We start from the raw sequence: 19,479 nt of genomic DNA, 5'->3' as shown, positions 1-19,479 counted from the left end.
GAGGGTTCGCCAGATACTACAAGGCAAGGGTCTAGCACAGTTCCAGGCACAGCAATGACTTCATACAAGCTCTTACTACCTATCGCCCAAGATGATGGGCAAACCTGTGCCTTGAGGCCCCGGGCTGGATGTACGTGGCTAAGTTCAAGGGAGGCTCTGTGAAGCCGTCAATAGGAAGGCGCCTCTCCCCACCAGTCTGGCTGTGGTCTGATTTGCCTGAATGGGCTTTCAGGGTCTTACACCCCAGGGAGCTCCCATTTGAGTTCAGGGCTGTGTTTGGAAATACTGGGAAAACCTACCACAGAGAGATTTCTAGATATCTTAGAAAGGAAGCTCCAGGAAAAGGGGGACTTTGTGTTGTCTGTGGCTGTATTTCCAATGCCAAGGACACAGTATGCCCTCAAGGTTGCCAAAGAGACTGGTCAGGGGACACTTAGGAATGTGATCTGGTGAAGAACCAGGATAGGGCAGAATCAGGACTCACCACTGATTATCCTGGTCCCCAACTCCCCTAGAGAGAGGAAGGCAGGGAGTCTCGGCTCCTGTTACGACAACAGCCCCCCTCCAGTCCCACAACTGTCCCCAAGAGCAGCTGCAATCCTTTCCCAGCAGAGGCCCACAAGATGTGCCCCAAAGCTCTGACAACATTTGGCACTTCAGCAAATCGAGTTTCCACAGCCGCAACCTGAACAGAGCTGTTTAATGGACTGCATCTCCGCCGGCTCCCTGTAAACGCATACGCACACAAAAGCCAATCACAAGCAGAGAGAGCTGGATGGGATTAAACAACTCAATTTAAAGGACTGAAGACTCAGCTGCTTCCAGCGAAGTCCTAGGGAAGGAACCAATCAGAAAGTTCTTCTCTTTCTTTTTGTATTGAAACGAGGGCTGTGCCAAGTGCCCTTAGTCACCCCCAACTCAGGCAGAACCGGGCCACGTCCTCCTGGGCCCCCTGCCGAAGTGGGTGCTGAAGGAAAGGGAAAGAGAGGGCACGTGTGCATGTGAACGAGGCAAGCAGGAGGGGTCAAGGGCAGATTCCCAGACCATCTGTTTTGGAAGCTTCTGGAAATGCAGAGGCAGGCACCAGCCCATCTGATCTCTTTTCAGCTCAGGTTCAAGAAAGCAAATTCAGGCTGCAGGAAAACTATCCTAGGCCCCACACAGCCTGCTACTAGGCTCAGGCGCCTCACGCATAGGAGGTTGTAAGCAATGTCGCTCTCCTTCTCGCCTGGCCCCCAGCTCTTGTCCACTCCCATATTCCCAATGGGCAGATTTGTGGATTCACGTGCCCACTGCCTCATGGGGCACACAGCTTTGCCTAAGGCCCACAGCTGCCCAGAGCCCAGAAGAGGGAAGGAGAGGGACCAGTCAAGGTACAGCCTGCCAGCATCAGACAGGCAGCCTAGAGCTGGTATAGGTGAAGGGAAGGGATGTCACCCTGGCCAATGGCAACACCCATGAGCAATCCTGCCCCTAGGCTGGGAGGCAGGGGAGTCTTGAAAAAGCACTACCTTAGCCTGACAGCAAAGGATGAAATGCTGCCGAGAATGGGGTGGGGACGGGGGCCGCCCCCCAGAGGGCTAAGAGACGCAGAGCCCAGCTCTCTCTCCCTTTCTCTGGGCTAGCCTCTCCCTTCTGCTCTTGGTGACCCCGACAAAGCAAATCTTAAAGGGCCAATTTCAAGCCAGAGGTCAGAATGGAGGCTGGCTGCAACGAACAGAACACAACAAGAACTCACAGAGCGGCCAGCATTGCCTGGCCCAGCACTTAGCATCTTCCGAATTACTGCCCCACTGAGCAGAGAAGGAACCAGACAAGCCACTTGCTCGTGGTCAGGCAGCTACGCGGGGCCAGATCTTGCTTTGGGGACCCAACCCAGCCGAGCTGCCCACCACCACACCCCCCCCCCCCCGCCCCTCTATAGCCGAGCCAGTTTCCCCCTGAGGCCAATGTCCTCGCTGATACACTGACCCAGTGCTCCTCAGAAGGGCTGGAAGAAGACGTCCTTGTTCCCAAAGTCAAGAGCATTAAACACAGCTTTCCCTGTAAGCGATGCACCTTACCAGGTAAGAAGAGAGAGACTTTTTGGGTGCTGATTTAAGAGGACAACAAAACAAGCACCTCTCAGCTACCAGATCCCATCTGTCACTCAAATGACTTAGGCAGCCATGACAGAAGGAAGGGGGTGACCTACCTCGTCAGATTCATCCGACAACGTCTGAAGCAGGATGGGGAAGAGGCTGTCTGTGTGCCGGAACATCTGGAAAGCAGAGAAGCCGGGAAATCCGTGAGCTTCCCCCACCCTGGCTCCACCACTGAGCTCAGCGTGGACAGGGTCCCACTGCACTGCATGGACCTCCCCCACACCCCCAGTGCTCCTCAAGCATCTTTCACTCCTCCGCTTGCCAGGGATTTTCTAGAACTGCAGTGACCAGAACCCTACCAGGCATGGGGAGGCCCCAGAAAACTGAGATAGACCCAGAAGCAGCCCCAGCTTCGAAGGGCCTATCAGGCAGATGGGCCCAGGGACTCACCTTCCGGGGAGTCTTGATATAGAGGTGGTAGAGCCACTTCAGGACAGCGATCCTGGTCATCATCCCGATGGCCATGTCGCTGAGGTGGCAGTTCAGGACCTGCACGATCCCGTCAAGGTGGAGGGTGACTGGGGCCCTGTCCGTGCTGTGGGTGAGACCGGGAGGAGAGCTGAGTTGAAGCCTGCTATAGCCCCTTCCGCTGAGCGGCAGCGCTCTGGCTGTGCAGTCAGAACCACACACGTGCTGCACTTTCCTGGGTGCGGTGGCCAGGAGCGGGCAGGCGGCACACCCCCTCCACGTGGCTGGTGGAGGCTAGTTTCACCGCGTGGCCTCAACCCTCCCTCTCCAAGGCTGGGGTTGGTGGAAGAGGGCCAGTCTGCTGGCTGCCTACCCACCTCCCCAGCACTGGCCTAGCTTGTACTGGAGAACACCTCTTTGAGATCACCAAGCTGGGCCCCAGCAGACCTCAGGGATGAAAAGCCGTTCAGCATCCTCAGGGCATTCAGTCCAAACCCTCTGTTGATAAGACAAAACCAATGGATCCAACGAGTCCAGGGGAAAGCCCTGAAAACACCCTTTAAGAGCAGAGTTTTCACCAGGCAAACAAAGAATATTTCTCCAGTAAGGACCTGGGTTCTGAGGACCTAGGTCAGGCAGTTCAGTTGCCTGTCTGTAGAAAACGGTCTCGCGTGGCATTTCTAGGCTGCTCAATTATTCATTGGCAGCAGGAACTTGATACCAGTGCTTTCCTAATTTGCCCGCAGTCTCTCTGAAGCTCATTTGATGTGAATTCCTAAAGGGACCCATTCTCAGTTCTGTAACTGCTAAACAGAACTGCTGTTTAATATGGTTTGATGATTCCCCACGGTGCTCGTTTAGGGGTGAGAGTGGGTACTTCTATCCTCGGGTCGCCAGACGGGCTGGGCGTGTGATGACAGAGCCCAGCAGTCCTGAGCCTCTGGGCGGGGATGCCACTAATTCCACGGGAGTCATGTGGCTGGAAGTTCTGGGGTCTTTTGCCAACACCTAAACACCTAGGTTCTTTGCTAGCCTAAGACAGACAGGGAAACTAAGGCACAGACAGACAAGTTCAGGGTGGCAAACACAAGCTCCCAATCTCTTCATCACTTTCTCTCTCACTGTCTGATAGAAACGTAATGTGAGCCACACATGGAATTTTACATTTTTGAGTCCTATACTCAAAAGTAAAAAGAACCAGGTAAAATTTTAATGACATATTTTAATGAATATAACATACCCCAACAATATCATTTCAACATGAAGCCAACATAAAAAACAATATACACATCACTCATAGGATACTTCGTATTCTTTTTGGTGTTCTAAGTCTTCGAAATCCAGCGTGCATTTCACCCTGACAGCACACCTCTGTTCACACTAGCCACACTGCACGTGCCCAGCGGCCCCGTGACCCTGGCTATTGCCACGGACAACACGGCACTACGGTGTCGGGCTAGCAATCTATCCCAGGGCTTCCTGAGCATTTTCTTTTCTTCTCTGAAAACTTCCTAGAACCTCCCTCTCCTCCTGCTGATGACCAGGACTTACACTCTTATCGCCAAGTCCTTCTTTTCCCCGTCCTCCTACCTGGCTCCTTCCAGCATGCTATTATAGCTCGTTTCCTTGAGAAGCTGGAGAAGCTCCGGAAGCCTACCTACACCCCAAGGCCTTAACAGAGTGGGAGCTCAGGAGGCTGTAAGGAATGAATGGCAACTGCCCTGATTCTGCCTCTGCGTCCTGACCTGGTGAGCCCTCGGTCCACAGTGAGTCCCTTTCCACAGCAGGACATTCCAGCTCCCACATGGGGCCAGGGTGCTGGGACTCTATGCCTGCAGGCCAGCACCACTTTCTTAGCAGAAATGGTCCCCCGGGGAGCAAGGCCTTGTTTTCACTCCCCTGGGGGCAGTCAGGGCCGTAGTGGCCAGCAATGGCTGTGGCCTAAGCTGCCAGTGGGAGGAAGGCAGTGCCAAGCCCAGCTGCTTCGACTCCACCCTGCAAGTCAGGCCCAGAGGTTACCCGATCGGGAAGGGGTGGAGCTCACAACTTGAATGTGAGCAGTCCGAGCCTAGAGTGGCCTCCTCTACCACATGGCACTGCCTCCTAATGGGCCAGGCTCAGGAGAGTCCATTTGCAACTATCCCCTGGCAGGGGCAGCTGAATGGCAGCCCTTATGTGGACTGGCCCGGTCAGACCTGGCAGCCCTGTGTACTGGAGGGACAGAGAGGGGTCGCAGAGACCGTTCAATATATTTTCCTATCAGCACGACAGGCAAAGTCTCTACGTGGGGCGAGAGAGGAGACTGGGAAAGCCTGGTGCTGCTCTGTGTGGGGGGCATTCCAAATCCAAGCGGCCCAAATAAGGGCTCCAACATGTTAGATGGTCCCTGGGCCAGATGGGCTCCTTGATTCACTGTAGTCCCAAGATGCTTCCAGCCAGTTCAATGTCTCTACTGAGGGACAAATCAAGGGCCAGCCCATGGTGGCATCTCCCCATGATGGCGCTGTGTCAAGGCCATAAAATGAAGGATTTCGTGGAGCCGGCACGCAAGAACTGGCAGCATTCTGTGCACTGACATTCTCCGACTTTCCCCACAGCAAAAGTTGGCTATGGCAAACCTCCCCAGACACGGGCACCTTCAGATTGCTGGTGAGGCAGGTGTCAGCTTCAACCCACCAAGAACACCATGGCTGAAAGGGACGTCATGGTTCAAGTAACTCAATCCTGCGATGCACAGATGAGACAGTATGGAACCCGTCCAAGGCCATGCGGCCATCAGTTGAAAACTTATTCCCTTAGCCGGAGACACTCTCCCTGGGTCTCACTTCCCTTGGCTGGCTGGAGGTGAGGCTCATGGGAAGCAGGGGCACCCAGGGCACCGGGGAGACTGATCTTAGTGCCTGGGAAAGATTCTACTAGCTGTGGAGGAGGCAGCTCTCAGCCGCTCCGCTGGGCAGGGCCGGCTGCTGTGTGCTGGGCTCCACACATGCACCGCGGGGAGCCAGAAGTCTGTGGGAACCCAGGCCCTTCCTAGAGAGGGCAGGCTGCATGGTGTGCTCAGCTCCTGAGTCCGAGATGGAGTATCCTCTGCCCTGGGTTACCTTACCCAGAGAGCAGATGGGAGCTCACTCACAGTTTAAAATACATTTCTGCATCGGGTCCAAAAAGTCTAGACTAGTCGCTCCTGGGGGTTTCTGAGTTATTTCAAGGTGTCTGCAAAACCCCACTTCCACTGAACATTCTCATAAAGCATCTCATAACTAATGTCTTACACGTATGTGTATGACATTTTCCAAGTGCATGGCACTACTGTAGCTATTAAAATAGCGATTTAATGGGACACCTGGGGAGCTCAGTCAGTTGACTCCACCTTCGACCTAGGTAGTGATCTTGTGGTTCGTGGGTTTGAGCCCCGCATCGGGATCTGTGTTAACAGCTCAGAGCCTGGAACCTGCTTCAGATTCTGTGTCTCCCTCTCTCTCTCTGCCCCTCCCCTGCTTGTGCTCTGTCTCTCTCTCTCTCAAAAATAAACATTAAAAAAATTTAACAACAAAAAATAAATAAAATAGCGATTTATTAAACAATACTTCTGATTCTACCAATAAATAATGATAAATTCCAGGGGTTCTCTCTGGGAGGCAACACTTCATTTCTGTAATGTCTAATGTTTTTTTTTTTAACGTTTATTTTTATTTTGGTGGGGGAGCAGGGAGAGAGAGAGGGAGAGAGAGAATCCCAAGCAGCCTTCACTTTGTCAGCAAAGAGCCCAACACAGGGCTCGAACCCATGAACCCTGAGCCTGTGAGTGGAAATCAAGATAGGAAGCTTAACTGACTGAGCCACCTAGGCATCCCTGTAATGTCTAACTTTTTATGGTACTCATATGTTACATCTCTAATCAAATTAGAAAGAAAGTAAATAAAAAAATTGTTTCTGAATTCCACATTTTTTTAATAAAGTATCTTTACAACTTTTTTTTCAATCTCCAGATGCTAGAAGTTGAGAAGCATGGAATTCCAGATCTTTCTGTTTGCCTTTATGTAGCCAGTGACCTATACCGAAACTCAATGATGACACCACAGTCCTTGGCAAGGCCCCAGGCATTGGAGTGGAAGTCTGTGCATGTAGTAACCTGTCCGGGGCTCCCCTGTCGGGTGGGCTTCTGGGACTCTCCCAGTGCAACCAACAAAAGCCACACCAGTGGGCTTGGGAGTCAGACAGGCCTAGCCTGAACTCCAACCTGGCCACTAATTCCAACCTGGCTGAGTGACTGTGGACCAGAAGTTCACCTCTCTGGGCCTGTTTCCTCATTCATAAAATGGGGATAATAATGAAGTTCTTGTAATAATAATTGTAGCTAAAATGCGTAAAGGGCTTTCTCTGAGCTGGGCACCATTCTGTTCTCTTTACATATTCAATTCATACAAGCTCCACACCCCTAGGAGGTAGGCACTATCATCGCACCCAGTTTAAAGATGAGGAAACCGAGGCAGGGAGCGGTTAAGCTGCTTGCCCAGGGACACAGAGTCAGGATGTGTGCCCGGGCGGTCGGACTCCACTACATAGAGGATTCATGAGAGATGAGGGCAGGCAGTGTGTCTGGACAGTCACAGGGTGGGTTTTTGTTTCTTGGCGATCCTGGAAGTTGCCTTCTTGTCTGAGCTCAGTGCCCCTCTGGCAGCACCTACTGGAGGAAGACTGCCCCTACCCTACTGTCTTCAGCTGCCATCTCCAACGAGTGGGGGGCCCAGGGCCTAGGCACCTGGCTCAGGTTTCATGACTCTGAAGGTCGCCCCCCTCTCTGGCACAGCTACTGACTCAGACTGGTAGCTGCCACGAGGAAATAGCCATTTGTGGGATAAAGAAAGCACGAGATGATTTGCTCTTGGTTTTTTAATTTTAAAAGGGTAGGGTCTGGCATGGGCTCCTGAATGACAGGTCTAAAACAAAATCTGGTTCCAATGAGGCAGTTCCCAGCCTCAGCCTTTAGAGCCGCTCCAGCAAATGGCGCCCCCGCCTCCCAAGCGAGGCGACGAGAGTCATGCCCGCCCGCCATGGTTAGTCAGTGATGTCTGACCTCTGCCTCCTCCTAGACCTTTCTCCACCTCCCACTGCCACTCCCCTGGAGCAGGACAATACCCTGTGGCCTAGACAACGGTGACAAGTCTGCAACAGGCTTCTGTGCTGCCACTTTTGCCCCTCCCCCACTCATCCCCCCTGGAGCTGCCAGAGGGCCTTCCGAGTCACAGGTCTGCACCAGACACTGCCACTTACAGGCAGGCTCCCATAGCCTTCAGAACAAGAGCTGGTCCCTCTGGAGGACACATCTCCCAGCACTTCCCTCCGGATCTCTCCCCCAGCTCCAGAATCCAGGATCCAAAGCTGCCTCCTTAACCTCCCTGGGGCACACAGCACATGACTGGCCCACTCACACACCTGTGCCTCCTTCCACCCCAGCGTGGGAAATGTCAGGATATCCTGAGTTGGCTGAAGCCCCAAATCTAGAAGTTACTCTTTCCCTCAGTCTCTCCTCTCATTCCATCACACGCATCAGCAAATCTGGTCAAGTCATCCTTCACAACAGATAAGAAAAAGTCTCTCCAATTTTCTCCACGTTCTGCCACTTCTTCAGGCTGAGCCTCCATCTCCTCCCACGGGAAAGAAGCTGTGGCCCCCGAGGTGGTTTGCACTCGCCCGACCCTCCTAATTCTTTCTCTACACAGCAGCCCCCAGGTCTCCGGTCCCTCCTCAGCCCTAAAAGGAATTAATACTACTAATGACCCCATGGGATTGAAACATCAGCGAGATCCAATGACGTGACACAAAGTATTTGGCACAGCCGGGCCAGGAAGCACCCAGTGAGTGATCACCCTTGTCAGCCACTATTCCAGTGAGCTTCAGCTCGGGCACCATGGCACGCCCCCAGCACCCTCTGAGTCCCCTGTCACAGAAATCATGCCCTGCTTCTGTTTCCCCACTAGAGAACCTCAAGCTTGGGGACCACACTCAGGGGTCACATCTTTACCTTGGAACCTGTAGGGCTGAAGCCTGGCAGGTACTCTGGAGTATGTGACAACTAACAGGATGAATGAATGAATGAATGTTTACCACCTTGCTCAAATGATTAGAAGAGGCCCCAGGAGCAGTCCACGTTTATAATCAGTACTCACATACTTTGAAAATGCCCACAGGGTCTTAGAAATAAGAGTAAGTGAAAAAATGATACAAAAGGAGGAAAGATTCTAAAGGTCCGGGGAGAAGAGAGCCTCCTGGGGGTTGAGTGCATATTTTCTCATCATGAGTGACCCCTTCCCCAGGGTCCAGGTTCAGTGTCGGGATGAGAGGGAAGAAACCCCTTATAGAAGAATGCCATCCATTGCAGCCCCACAGGTGCTAATTCTACCCAAAGACAAAGTGACATGGGGCAAGTCCAGGGCAGGTGGAAAGGGACAAAACGGTGATAATTCCCCCTCCAGTGGATGTCATCACCCAGCATACAGTATGTAGGGAACTGCAAGCAATGATCTTGCTGCTTGGCCTGCTCTGCCCCCATGTGGAAGGCTGCACTATGACAGCTGACCCGGCACCTGGGAGAGGACGGCTCCTGCGGCCCATAGCCTATGCTCTCTTGGACTCTGGAACAGCCTTCTCCTTGTCAGTCTTGTCAGCCCCACGTTATCCCGACAGGCAAAAAGGTTCTGGGCAAAGGTGTCTGCGCGTGTCTCCCTGTAGCTACCATGCACTGGTTCTACGTTTACAACCTGTGTTTACTGACCTCCAACAACTTCTTATCTTTGTCCTTGGGGACAAGGCTACCTGTCCATCAGAACTAGGGGGATTTGGGTTTTCTCAGTGTTCTTCAGATCCCTTCATCAAGCACCCACTGTGCCCCCTAAGGAGAGTTTGCCTCGGGTCTTTACTGCAATTTGCTGCACCCAGGAAAGACCCAGGCCACTTGCTTTCTACAAGCGCCTCTGGCTGGAACAAACCACTTACCTGGCTGGTGTGAAGACGCTGATGCTGCTACTGAAGCTGGAGTCACAAGAACCATCAGGGCCTCCTGGGGACAGTGAGAGGAACAAGGTGTCATGCCAGAGGACCGCTGAAGTCTTCCAAATGAACAAGATGCCTGATATAAGGACACCGACTCTCTAGTCCCCCACATCTTGACTCTGGCTCTTGAAAAGGACTAAAGCTCAGGAGCCCTAAGGACCCAATGCCACCCACTCCCCAAGCTTCTGGGATAGCATCCGTGCTTGTAAGTGTTTAGGCACAGTGATCTCAAAAGAAGAAGGGCACCAGCCCTGAACACATCTGGGAAATCTCAGAAGGGACCGCTGGCCCGAAGGCAATGGATGTTAAAAATGACTCCTGGGATAGTCAACATCATTAGCCATCAGGGAAATGTAAATCAAAACTGTGACGAGGTACCAGTTCACACCCACTAGAACGGCTGAAATACAGATAATGAGTGGTGGTGAGCATGTGGAGAAAACCCTTGGACCCTGCTGGTGGGAATGTTAAATGGTGCAGGTGTTTTGGAAAACAGCCTGGCAATTCCTTAAAGGCTCAACAGAGCTATTACCCTCTGACCCGGCAATCCCACTCCTAGATATATACCCTAGAGAAACGGACGCTCATGTCCACACCAAAACCGTACATCATGTTCATAGCAATCAAATGTCTATCAACTGATGAATGGATAAGTGTGTTACAGCCATACAGTGGACCATTATACGGCAACAAAGATGCATAAAATACTGATATGTGCTACAACATGGGTGAACACTGGAAACATGCCAACGTTAAGAAGCTAGTCATAAAAGCCTGCAATTTGTGAAATGTCCAAAAGAGGTAGATCTATAAAGACAGAAAGTTGAACAGAATATTTATTCTGAGATTATTTTAATTTTCTGAAAGGTTGTAAAAATAGCACAGAATTCTGTTTACCCTTTACCCAGCTGCACCTAACATCATACATTATCAAACCAGGAAAGGAACACTCACATAAGACTGCTAACACAACTACAGACCTAATGTGAATTTCACTGGTGTTTCCACTTACATCCTGTGTTCCAGGGTAGAATCAGGGACCACATGTTGCATTTAGTTGTCGTGTCTCCCTAGTCCCTGCCAATCTGTGACGGTTCCGCAGTCTTTCTGTATCTTCCACAAACTCGCTATCACTGAAGCCCTGGTCAGTTACTTTGCAGAATATGTTGCTACCTTGGTTAGTCTTGCATTTTCTCATGATTAGGCGGAGGTTACGCATTTTTGGAAGACCACCATCAAAGTGACGCACTTTCTCAGTGCATCATATCAGGGGTATGTGATGTCTGTCTGTCTTGTTACTGATGATGTTGACCTTATCATCTGACTGTGGTAGTGTCTGCTGGGTTTCTTTACAGTAAGTTACTATTTTCCTTTTTGTAATTAATAAATGTCTTGGGGAAGATACTTGAGACTAGACAAACACCTAGTTTGTTCCTCAAATGTTCCCCTACTGACTTTGGCATCCACTGATGGATCTATAATAATTACTGTGGAGTTTGCCTAATGGTGATTTTCTGTTTTCCTCTTTTTTTCTACATTTATTAACCAGAATTCTTCTATAGGAAAATGCAGTCCCTTCCCATCCATCCATCCATCCATCCATATATATCATTATGGGCCCATATTTTATTCTGTGGATTACCAATTAAAACTATCATTATTTATATATTGTTGTTCAAATGGTGCCAGCCTTGGCTTCTTGTAAATTATACAAGTAAAACATATTCTCATTCTAAAAATTTCAAACAAAGTAGAACATGCCCACGTCTCTTTCTAACCTTTAATCTTACTCCATTCTATATGCAGGTAACTACTTCACTGGTCTGGCAAGTATTCCTATCTTTCTTTTTGTTTTGTTTTGCTTTTTAATATGAAATTTATTGTCAAATTGGTTTCCATACAATACCCAGTGCTCATCCCAACAGGTGCCCTCCTCAGTATTTCTTTTTGTTTTGTAACATAAATGGAATCACAGTATGTTTTCTGCAATTTTTTTTTTTTTTTTTTTTTTTTTTACTTTATACTACAGCTTAGTGTAGTGTTATTCCTGTGAACTATGGACCTCCCTCAACCCCCAAGTAAAGAGGGCCTTGATTTCCACATTGAACAGGAAGGTTCTGAGCTGCTGCCAGGCACAGGCTGGGCCTGATGGAACAGATCTTGGCAAAGGGGAGGAGGACACACGGGGAAGGCTGGTGGGCCAGCCTGGAACGGCAGCCAGGACTCCACGCCCCTGGCTGCCTCCTCCCTCTTGACTTTTAGAAACATGCACATTTGTAGATGAAATGATGCGATATCAGAAATAGGGTTCAAGTTAACTTCCTTTGTTTCGTAGCTTTCACTCTTACATCTCTCCCACGCTTCTTCCTGCACAAGTGCATTTTTCTAGGATCCCACGACAGGGGTACTGCTGGGTGGAAGGGTCAGGAATTCTATATTTTAATCCACGTTGATAAGCTGCTCTTTAGTAAGGTTCTACCACTACACATGCACTTCAGGCACAGAGAAGCAGTCGATCTCCCCAAGCTTCACACAGGGATATTAGTAATCTTTTACATTTTTGCCAAGTTGATGAGTAAAAATGATACATTGTTTTACTCTCCAATGCTCCCATTTCCAGTCAAGCTGTACATCTGTGGCTGCCCTTTTTGTATTAGTTCCCTCTTTAGAGAATTGTGGTGTAAACGGCGCTAGGAGCAAAGACTCAGAGCCCTCGGGCCTAAATCTGAGACCTGACCCCTCTACTTACTAGCTGTGCAACTGTGGGCAGCTTACCGACTTTGCCTCCAGTCCCTCACTGTATAACGGGGTAACCAGAACTCACCTCACAGCCTTGTTAGGAGCTAACATTTGTTAGGTGTTTAAATGGAAAACCTTACCTACATCTCTATTTGTTCCTTGAGAACAAATTCTCTCAAATGTTCATGGCTTCTGACACATGCCACCAAACGTATGTAGCAGACGATATATTCCACCTGCTTACTCTCCCCCCACTAGGAATGCCTCTTCCCCCCCTCATCTCTACAGGGAGCGTGTAACTAGAGTAATATAATCAGAGTAAAAATCACAGTAATAACCTCCCTTACAATCAGAGTAAAAAAAGGGGTGGGGTGAGGTGGGGGCAGAGTGGAAGCTAAGGAGAAGGAAAAGATCCAGCTCAAATGACCTCCATGGACTTGGCCTGGAGCCCCCAGTCCTCTGTGACCGCATGCAGGGCCACATGATTACTCAACTGTGGGTCTGTCCTGGGCTCCTTGCAGGCAGATGATTTACCTACATCTGCAGGGTCCACAGAAGCTGCCGCTATATCCAGTCCCATCAAAGCCTTGCAAGTGGATGGATTCCATTACACATCTACTAACAGTGGTTGCAAGCCCTCTCCTAGAAACCTTATTTATAATTCTGCCCCTCACCTGGTACAAGAACTTCTACCCCCTAACCCTCCGTGATCCCTCATTTAGGACCCACCAGGGGCACACTACTATCTGGAAAATGTTGATGATTAAAAAAACAAAAACAACAACAACAAAAAACAAGGGAGGAAAAGCCCTGTCCAGAGAACCTCGCTAAGTACATAGGTATGTTATACACATGCATTACAAATTTGACACTAAAGTACCTGTTTCTGAGAGTGTCTGGCCTTTGCTATATTCTAAAAGCTTTATAAGCAAAAATCTCATTTAAAACTCACCACCACACTACAGGTTTGGTATTATTATCGTTAGCCTTATTTAACAAGTAAGGAATTTGGGGCTTAAAAAGGCTAAGTGGCTTCTCCAAGGGCAACAGATACGAAGTCAGCAGAGCCATGACTCACCAGCAGGCCGTTCTGACCGAGTCTAGGCCAGGACACCTGGGACAATCAGGCAACATCACAGAGAGGAAAAGGGTGCACACGTCAAACACTGCAGGAACTCAGGGAAAGGAGGCCGCATCACGGACCCCTGAAGTGGCAGGGCCAAAGGGGAGCCAAAGCAAGCAGACGGGCTGGGAAGAGTGTGGCACAAATGAGGGTCCTGCAGTCAGAGGTGAGGGGGACGCGCACGTGTGCACGTGTATGCTCACGCACAGAAGGCTCGGCTGATGAACCTCCTCGTGGGTCTTGCCCCCCAACAGAGGGAGACCAGGGAGGAGGTTCCCGCCTTTGGCCAGGCAACCGGAGCTGGAACAGTGGAGGAAAACAGTAATAGGAAAAAGCGGCGGAGGCTGAGATGAACCTGTCAACTGGACCAGCTGAATCATCACTGCCTCCTGGCTCGGCGCGACCTTCTCCTGGCACTTTGGTAATGTGGCAGTTACAAGCTGAGCAAGGAGTGGGTATGGAGCCTCTAAATGAGCTGCGATCATCTCTAGGAACTACTCTAAACTGAGCTCTGCATCTGCTGAAATGCTGTTTATGAGGTAGTAAAATCCAGAGCCAAGCTTCCTGAATGTGTCTTGGTTTAGCATGGCGTCTCCTAAGTGGGGAGCTGTTTTGAGACCGCTTAGAAAAAACTACCTATTTTACCTAAGTAAAATAAACTGCATTGGCTGGCCATGGCACACTGGTCTCTGGCAGGCGAGGATTCTACCGTGGAGCTGCCGATGCTCCAGCTGGCAGGTTCTTAGCAGCTGTCACGACCTGCAGAATACAGTGGTTCTTTCCCGGAGGCCCTGACTTGTTGCCACATAAGGAGAAAGGGTGGGGTAGGAGCTGCTGGGCTCCACTTTGAGGGAAGATGTACTAACTTTATTTAAAAAACTGAGACATCCTGCATATAACATAAAATTTCCTAACATAAAGCTCACCATTTTAAAGCACACAACCGGGTCATCTTTTGTAAATCCACAAAGTTATGTAAAGCATCACCATTATTTAATTCTGCAACAGTTCCATTACCCTGAAAAGAAACCGGGTGTCTAATTCCCCTTTCCCCTCCAGTTCAGCAACCATCATTCTACTTTCTGACTCAACGGATTAAGAGGCACTAACTTTTAAAGCCAGTATAAAATACTCGAAACTTCTGCCTGTTGTAACTCGTCAAGTAAAACAAAATGAAACAGAACAAAAACCAGAAGAAGCCACCACACAAGCAAAAAAAGAAAGCTGTGGAATTATGTAAACTGTATGATACCATACACATACAGAAAACATAGTGTTTCACAAAACAGATCTTTCCCTGAGATTCTTCTAGTTTCTCCTAGTGAGAAAGCTCCTGCCTTGAGAGGCCCACATAACTTTATTCCCCCAAATTTTCTTTCTCAAGGAACTGCCAAAAAGTTTTTAGCTGCTGCATTGGCCGGGAATCGAACCCGGGCCTCCCGCGTGGCAGGCGAGAATTCTACCACTGAACCACCAATGCTCCACTTGATGGCTGTGCTGCCTCCAGCTGTTTTGCTGCTCTGGCTCACAGAAGCAACCGCACAGCTGTAACCGGATACCCGAGCTGGTCCAGCATGGACCGCTGCTGGCTCTGCCAGCCAAACCTAGGACAGGACACCGTGGGGCTCACGTGCCTGACACACAGCTCACATGTTCAAGAGAAGCCTGAGAACGGCAACAGGAGAAACGTTTCAGAAATTCTTTGGGCTCCTGGAACTCAGGTTCCAGACCTGAGTCTGTTAGTCTTAAAAATTTGAGTGGGTTCTGCATCAATTTACTCTCTGGCTGACTCTGCAAAGGAGAACGTCATCCGAAGCTCATCAGTGCTCTCTCAGTGAGGAGAGAGGCCTCCCAAAGAAAAAAACAGAGCTCTAGATAACATTTAGAGAGTTAAACTCCAGACTCTAACTGACATAAAAGTGCTTTTCTTTATGTTATAAATGAGACAATAATGCTGAAAAGTGTGAAAGGGCAGCAGAGAGCCGTTTCATTTGCCAAAGACACTGCTTTCGGCAGTAGAATCCCCAAGGACTGAATAAACTGCACCCGCAGCTTTTGTAGCCTCCTGCCCAGGGAACGGCTGGCACAGGGAAGGCAGCTGGCCTCCAGGTGGCCGGGCGTCTGCGGCCAAGATTCACGTGAGCCCTGCAGTCTGTCCTCTGCGATGTTCCAAACCTTCCTATTTCCTATAGCCAAACCCAGAAAAAGATTTCCAAAAGGAAACGGTCTTTGAGGCAGTATGAGTTAAGAGTATGGGTTTTGGAGGCAGACAGCCAGGATTCAAATCCCAATTCTGCCACCTAGTAGCTGCCAGACCCTGGTCGTGTTACTGGTCTTCCCTGTGCCCATCTGTAGAATGGGGAGAAGAGTAACTTCCACCTCACTGGGTTGTTACCAGAGTTAGATGAGGTAACATATGGAAAGTAGCCCTGGCTGCTGAAGCAGGACGCCAAGCCTGGGAGTTATGAGGGGTGGGAGGTAGGGCCTACTCACCACTGGCTGTCCCTTGCTGCTTTGCCAGCGAGTCCTCGGGGTTGGGCTCTGCCTGCCTCTGCACCACTGGCTTCGGCTCATCAGGCTCGTCATCCTCAGGGGTGACCAGCTTCATCAGGCTTTGGTTACACACGTTGGCCACCTCCTTGATGCCTGAGTCCACTGATGTAAGGAGTAGCCCCATCCAGGGGGTGTTCCCTAAACCCGAGGTCACTGGGATCAGTCCTGTCCAGAGGGGGACTACTGGGCAGTCTGAACGGAGTTCCCGTGAAATGCTCCTGTCTTCTCATAGGACACATCCTGGTGGACTTCCTACCACCAGGATTACCCCCACACCCCAAGACAGGGCAGTATGAGGGCCTTGGAGCCGTGGGACCTGGGAGAGCTGCTTCAGAGCTGGAAGTAACCAGGTGAGGTTTGGGGACAACGGTATTAGCCCTGTGTCCCTGCTGCTGCCCCAGCGCTCCCAGTCCGTGTCCCACTCTGCCGCTTGCTCTCCAGGTGCCAGGGGCTATCTGGAGGCATGAGGGATCCTAAGGGAGCCTCCATCCCCCACATCAGGGTCCTGCAACTTGACAGCCTCCTGAGGGGCTGCTCCCATTTCCTCTCTTCAGGGTGAAGGATACTTTTCTTGCGGTCATCATAGGCCAGGCAGGGCAAGACGGCGGTCAGGATCCCAGAAGAGTAGGGCAGCATCACCCGGCCAGCCAGCTGGATGAACTCGCGCATCCAGCACATGGCTGTCAGCTGGATCAGGTCATCTGGAAGAGGAATTGCGGGATTCCGGGAGGGTCAGCAAGAGAGGCCAGAGCACTCCCTCCCACTGACCAGGCCCGGAAGATGGGACTGGAGGGGATGCCAGGGGTTGCATGGCTTCTAGCCTCACTGATACTCTCTCGCCCTCCAAAGGAACACGCAGGTACCAGGTCGGGAAGGAACAGCAATCTTGTGGTACATAGAAGAGCAACCATGGTTCTCTACCCCTCTGCACCTGAAATGGGGCTGGGTAGCTCCTCTCATCAAGGGGTAAGTTCATTTCCTCACTGCTTGAATCCGGTCTGGCCTTGCTACTGTGGCCCCCAAAAGATGGCAGAAGTGATGGCGTGGCTGGTGGAAGCCCAGGCCTCCAGAAGCCATGCTCCCCTCTACAATGTGTCTTGGGACCTTACTGATGCCATATGAATGCATCTGGGCTAGCACGCCGGATGATGAGACGCATGGACCAACTGTCCCTGCTTCTCAGGTGACAGCCAGCCAACCGCCAGGTGTGAGTGAGGCCATCCCAGACCATCCAGCCTCAGATGACCCTTCAGCTGACTGCAGGTGCATAATCAAGGGCGGCCAAGCCTGGCCCAGGGGAACAGAACCACCCAGCTGACTTACAGACTCCTGACCAATAATAAGCGGCTGTTGTGTCAGGCGGTCACACTTTGGAGTGGTCTGATACTCAGCAGAAGGTCATGGATACACAGTCCCAACCTGAAAGCCTTTCAGTTCACAGTGAAATGTCAAGCTTCCCAGCAAGAGGGTCTCCAGACCTTATTCCAGGGTCAGACCAAGCAAAAGGGCCTCCATGTTGATGGAGGAACCGAATCTCTCTCTCACAAGGACCCACCACTCTATTGCCCCAGGTCCAATGGTGTGCTGGTTCATACTCCCACCAGGGCTCTTTCTGACTCTGAGGAGATGGCAGTGGCCATGGGGCCTTCACACTCACCAGTGGTCTGGCAGTGGATCACCAGGATGTTCGCCATCTCAGCAAACTTAACACTGGAGGGATTCTTCTTAATTTCTTTCAAGAATTCTCCAAGGACCACCTCACACCTACCAATGAGAGAAGGGGAAGGGAAATAGCATACGCCAGCCAGGGCTGGAGGCGCCTCTACCCACACCCACTTCTGCTCTGGGTGGGCCACCGAGAAGGGGACTACATTCACAGTTGCCGGATGGCTGTTTTCCAGAGCATGGGGATTCATGAGCTCTCTGCTCCTCAAGGCAGGAAGCACATGAACCAGGAAGAAAAGAATGAACTTGATCTCCTGCGGCTGCCTGTCTGCTGGATGTGAGGTGCGTGTGTGCACGGGGCAGCGGCCCATCCCGTCTCCACTCACATTTTCCGAATCTCTTTGCCATTGTCGCCCAGGATCTGGAAGAGTCCATCCAGGATCTCCGGCAAATAATCCAGTAGGTTAATGTCTGGCACGGACTCCAGAACCAGGATCTGACCGAGGGGAAGAAACCGGAAGGGAAAGTTACACCAGCCTGAGAACCTTCATCTCCTTGTCTCCGGTGCTCTGGGACACGGTGGGGAGAAGGCGGCCCTGCTGAGACAGCGTTTCATGGCCCTCCAGGTGCCCCATGGCAGAGAGTGGGTTAAACGTGCAGGATGGGGATTTAACTCCAAGGAGATCCTGATGCCACAGGGAGAAGGGAAGACACTGGAAAGGACAGAGGAGACTCGAAGAGGTGTGGCCGCTAGAAGTAGCACCACTGGCTTCAAAGAGAAATAGGGGTATCTCTTGGGACAAGGAAAGAACCATATCCTTGTCAGGGGCAAACATGACCCCCATGGCTTTGGGGAAGAGCTGAATAAACATATTTTGGATTACCTGATGTCACTGGCTATTAGAGGCATAATAATGAGGCTTCTCTCAGCCACACAAACTGCCCAGGGTGTGCCAGGGGACAGATTTTACTAAATCAGAGGCTCATTATAGCTAGAAAAAAGTCGTGAGGCTGGCTCTTACCCAGGAGATGATGAACTGCCGGGCGTACTGGTTGTTGGAATAAATTCTCTCCCGCAACAAAGGGATGAAGCCCACCAGGTCAAACTTGTTGCTCTCCGTCACAATGTCCTGTGGGTCAGAGGCACGTGAGCTGTGGAAAGCCAGAGGCCGAGGGCCACCTGACCTGACCGAATTATTGGCCCAGGACTGGCTCTGGGGGTCAGGTGGCCACAGAGGAAAATGGGCAGGGCCTGTGCCAGGTAGGAGAAGTCCTGGAGCATCCACCCTCCCACAGGCCAAAGGACAAGCAAAAATGCTGGAGTAAAGGCAGGAATCAAGGCCAAGAGGACTAATCCTATGGCAAAACCCTAGATCTGGATCAAATGCCCTGGTGAGCTTAGCATAAGCAGCCCCCTGTCATTGGTTGGGGGGGGGGGTGCGGGGGGGTGGATGGGAGGTGGGGAGCAGCCTCCTCCGCCTTGGGTGGGGTTAGCACCAGGGGGGCGTTTGGGGCGACAGCATGTTTCTGTATCTTGATCGTGCTGGTGACATAACTCTGCACGCTTGTCACAGAACTGTACACCAGAATCACTTCGACTGTACATAAATGAAACACTTAAAAAATCAGGAAGAGCAGCCCCAGTGATAGAATTCATAAGCTGTACAGACAGATGGATGAAACAGATTCCAAACTAAAAGTGGGGACCAAGTACTACCTTTAAAAGGCGGTCTAGGAGCTCAGATCCGCTTTTCACATTGGGGTCCGGGTCTGCAGCCAACTATGAGAGGGAAA

At 50.9% G+C, this 19,479-nt stretch overlaps 1 protein-coding gene and 1 non-coding gene across 3 annotated transcripts in view; both read right to left on the bottom strand.

Moving 5' to 3' along the window:
* Positions 1-19,479, bottom strand: part of VAC14 (VAC14 component of PIKFYVE complex) — a 102,917-nt gene that overhangs the window by 68,849 nt on the left and 14,589 nt on the right. For both annotated transcript variants that reach the window (XM_049622596.1, XM_049622595.1), the window contains exons 4-12: positions 19,403-19,465; positions 18,708-18,815; positions 18,072-18,181; positions 17,678-17,784; positions 16,587-16,721; positions 15,961-16,113; positions 9,549-9,612; positions 2,535-2,679; positions 2,195-2,260 (exon numbers count right to left, since the gene is read on the bottom strand). In XM_049622596.1, the coding sequence (XP_049478553.1) occupies positions 2,195-2,260; positions 2,535-2,679; positions 9,549-9,612; positions 15,961-16,113; positions 16,587-16,721; positions 17,678-17,784; positions 18,072-18,181; positions 18,708-18,815; positions 19,403-19,465 (951 nt within the window). The remainder of the gene's footprint in view (positions 1-2,194; positions 2,261-2,534; positions 2,680-9,548; positions 9,613-15,960; positions 16,114-16,586; positions 16,722-17,677; positions 17,785-18,071; positions 18,182-18,707; positions 18,816-19,402; positions 19,466-19,479) is intronic.
* Positions 14,877-14,947, bottom strand: TRNAG-GCC (transfer RNA glycine (anticodon GCC)). Its single transcript has one exon. It is a non-coding gene; the product is annotated as a tRNA-Gly (tRNA).

The sequence above is a fragment of the Panthera uncia genome, assembly GCF_023721935.1.
Source record: "Panthera uncia isolate 11264 chromosome E2 unlocalized genomic scaffold, Puncia_PCG_1.0 HiC_scaffold_20, whole genome shotgun sequence".
In the NCBI taxonomy this organism is placed as follows: domain Eukaryota; kingdom Metazoa; phylum Chordata; class Mammalia; order Carnivora; family Felidae; genus Panthera; species Panthera uncia.
This window is presented reverse-complemented; position numbering and strand designations above follow the sequence as displayed.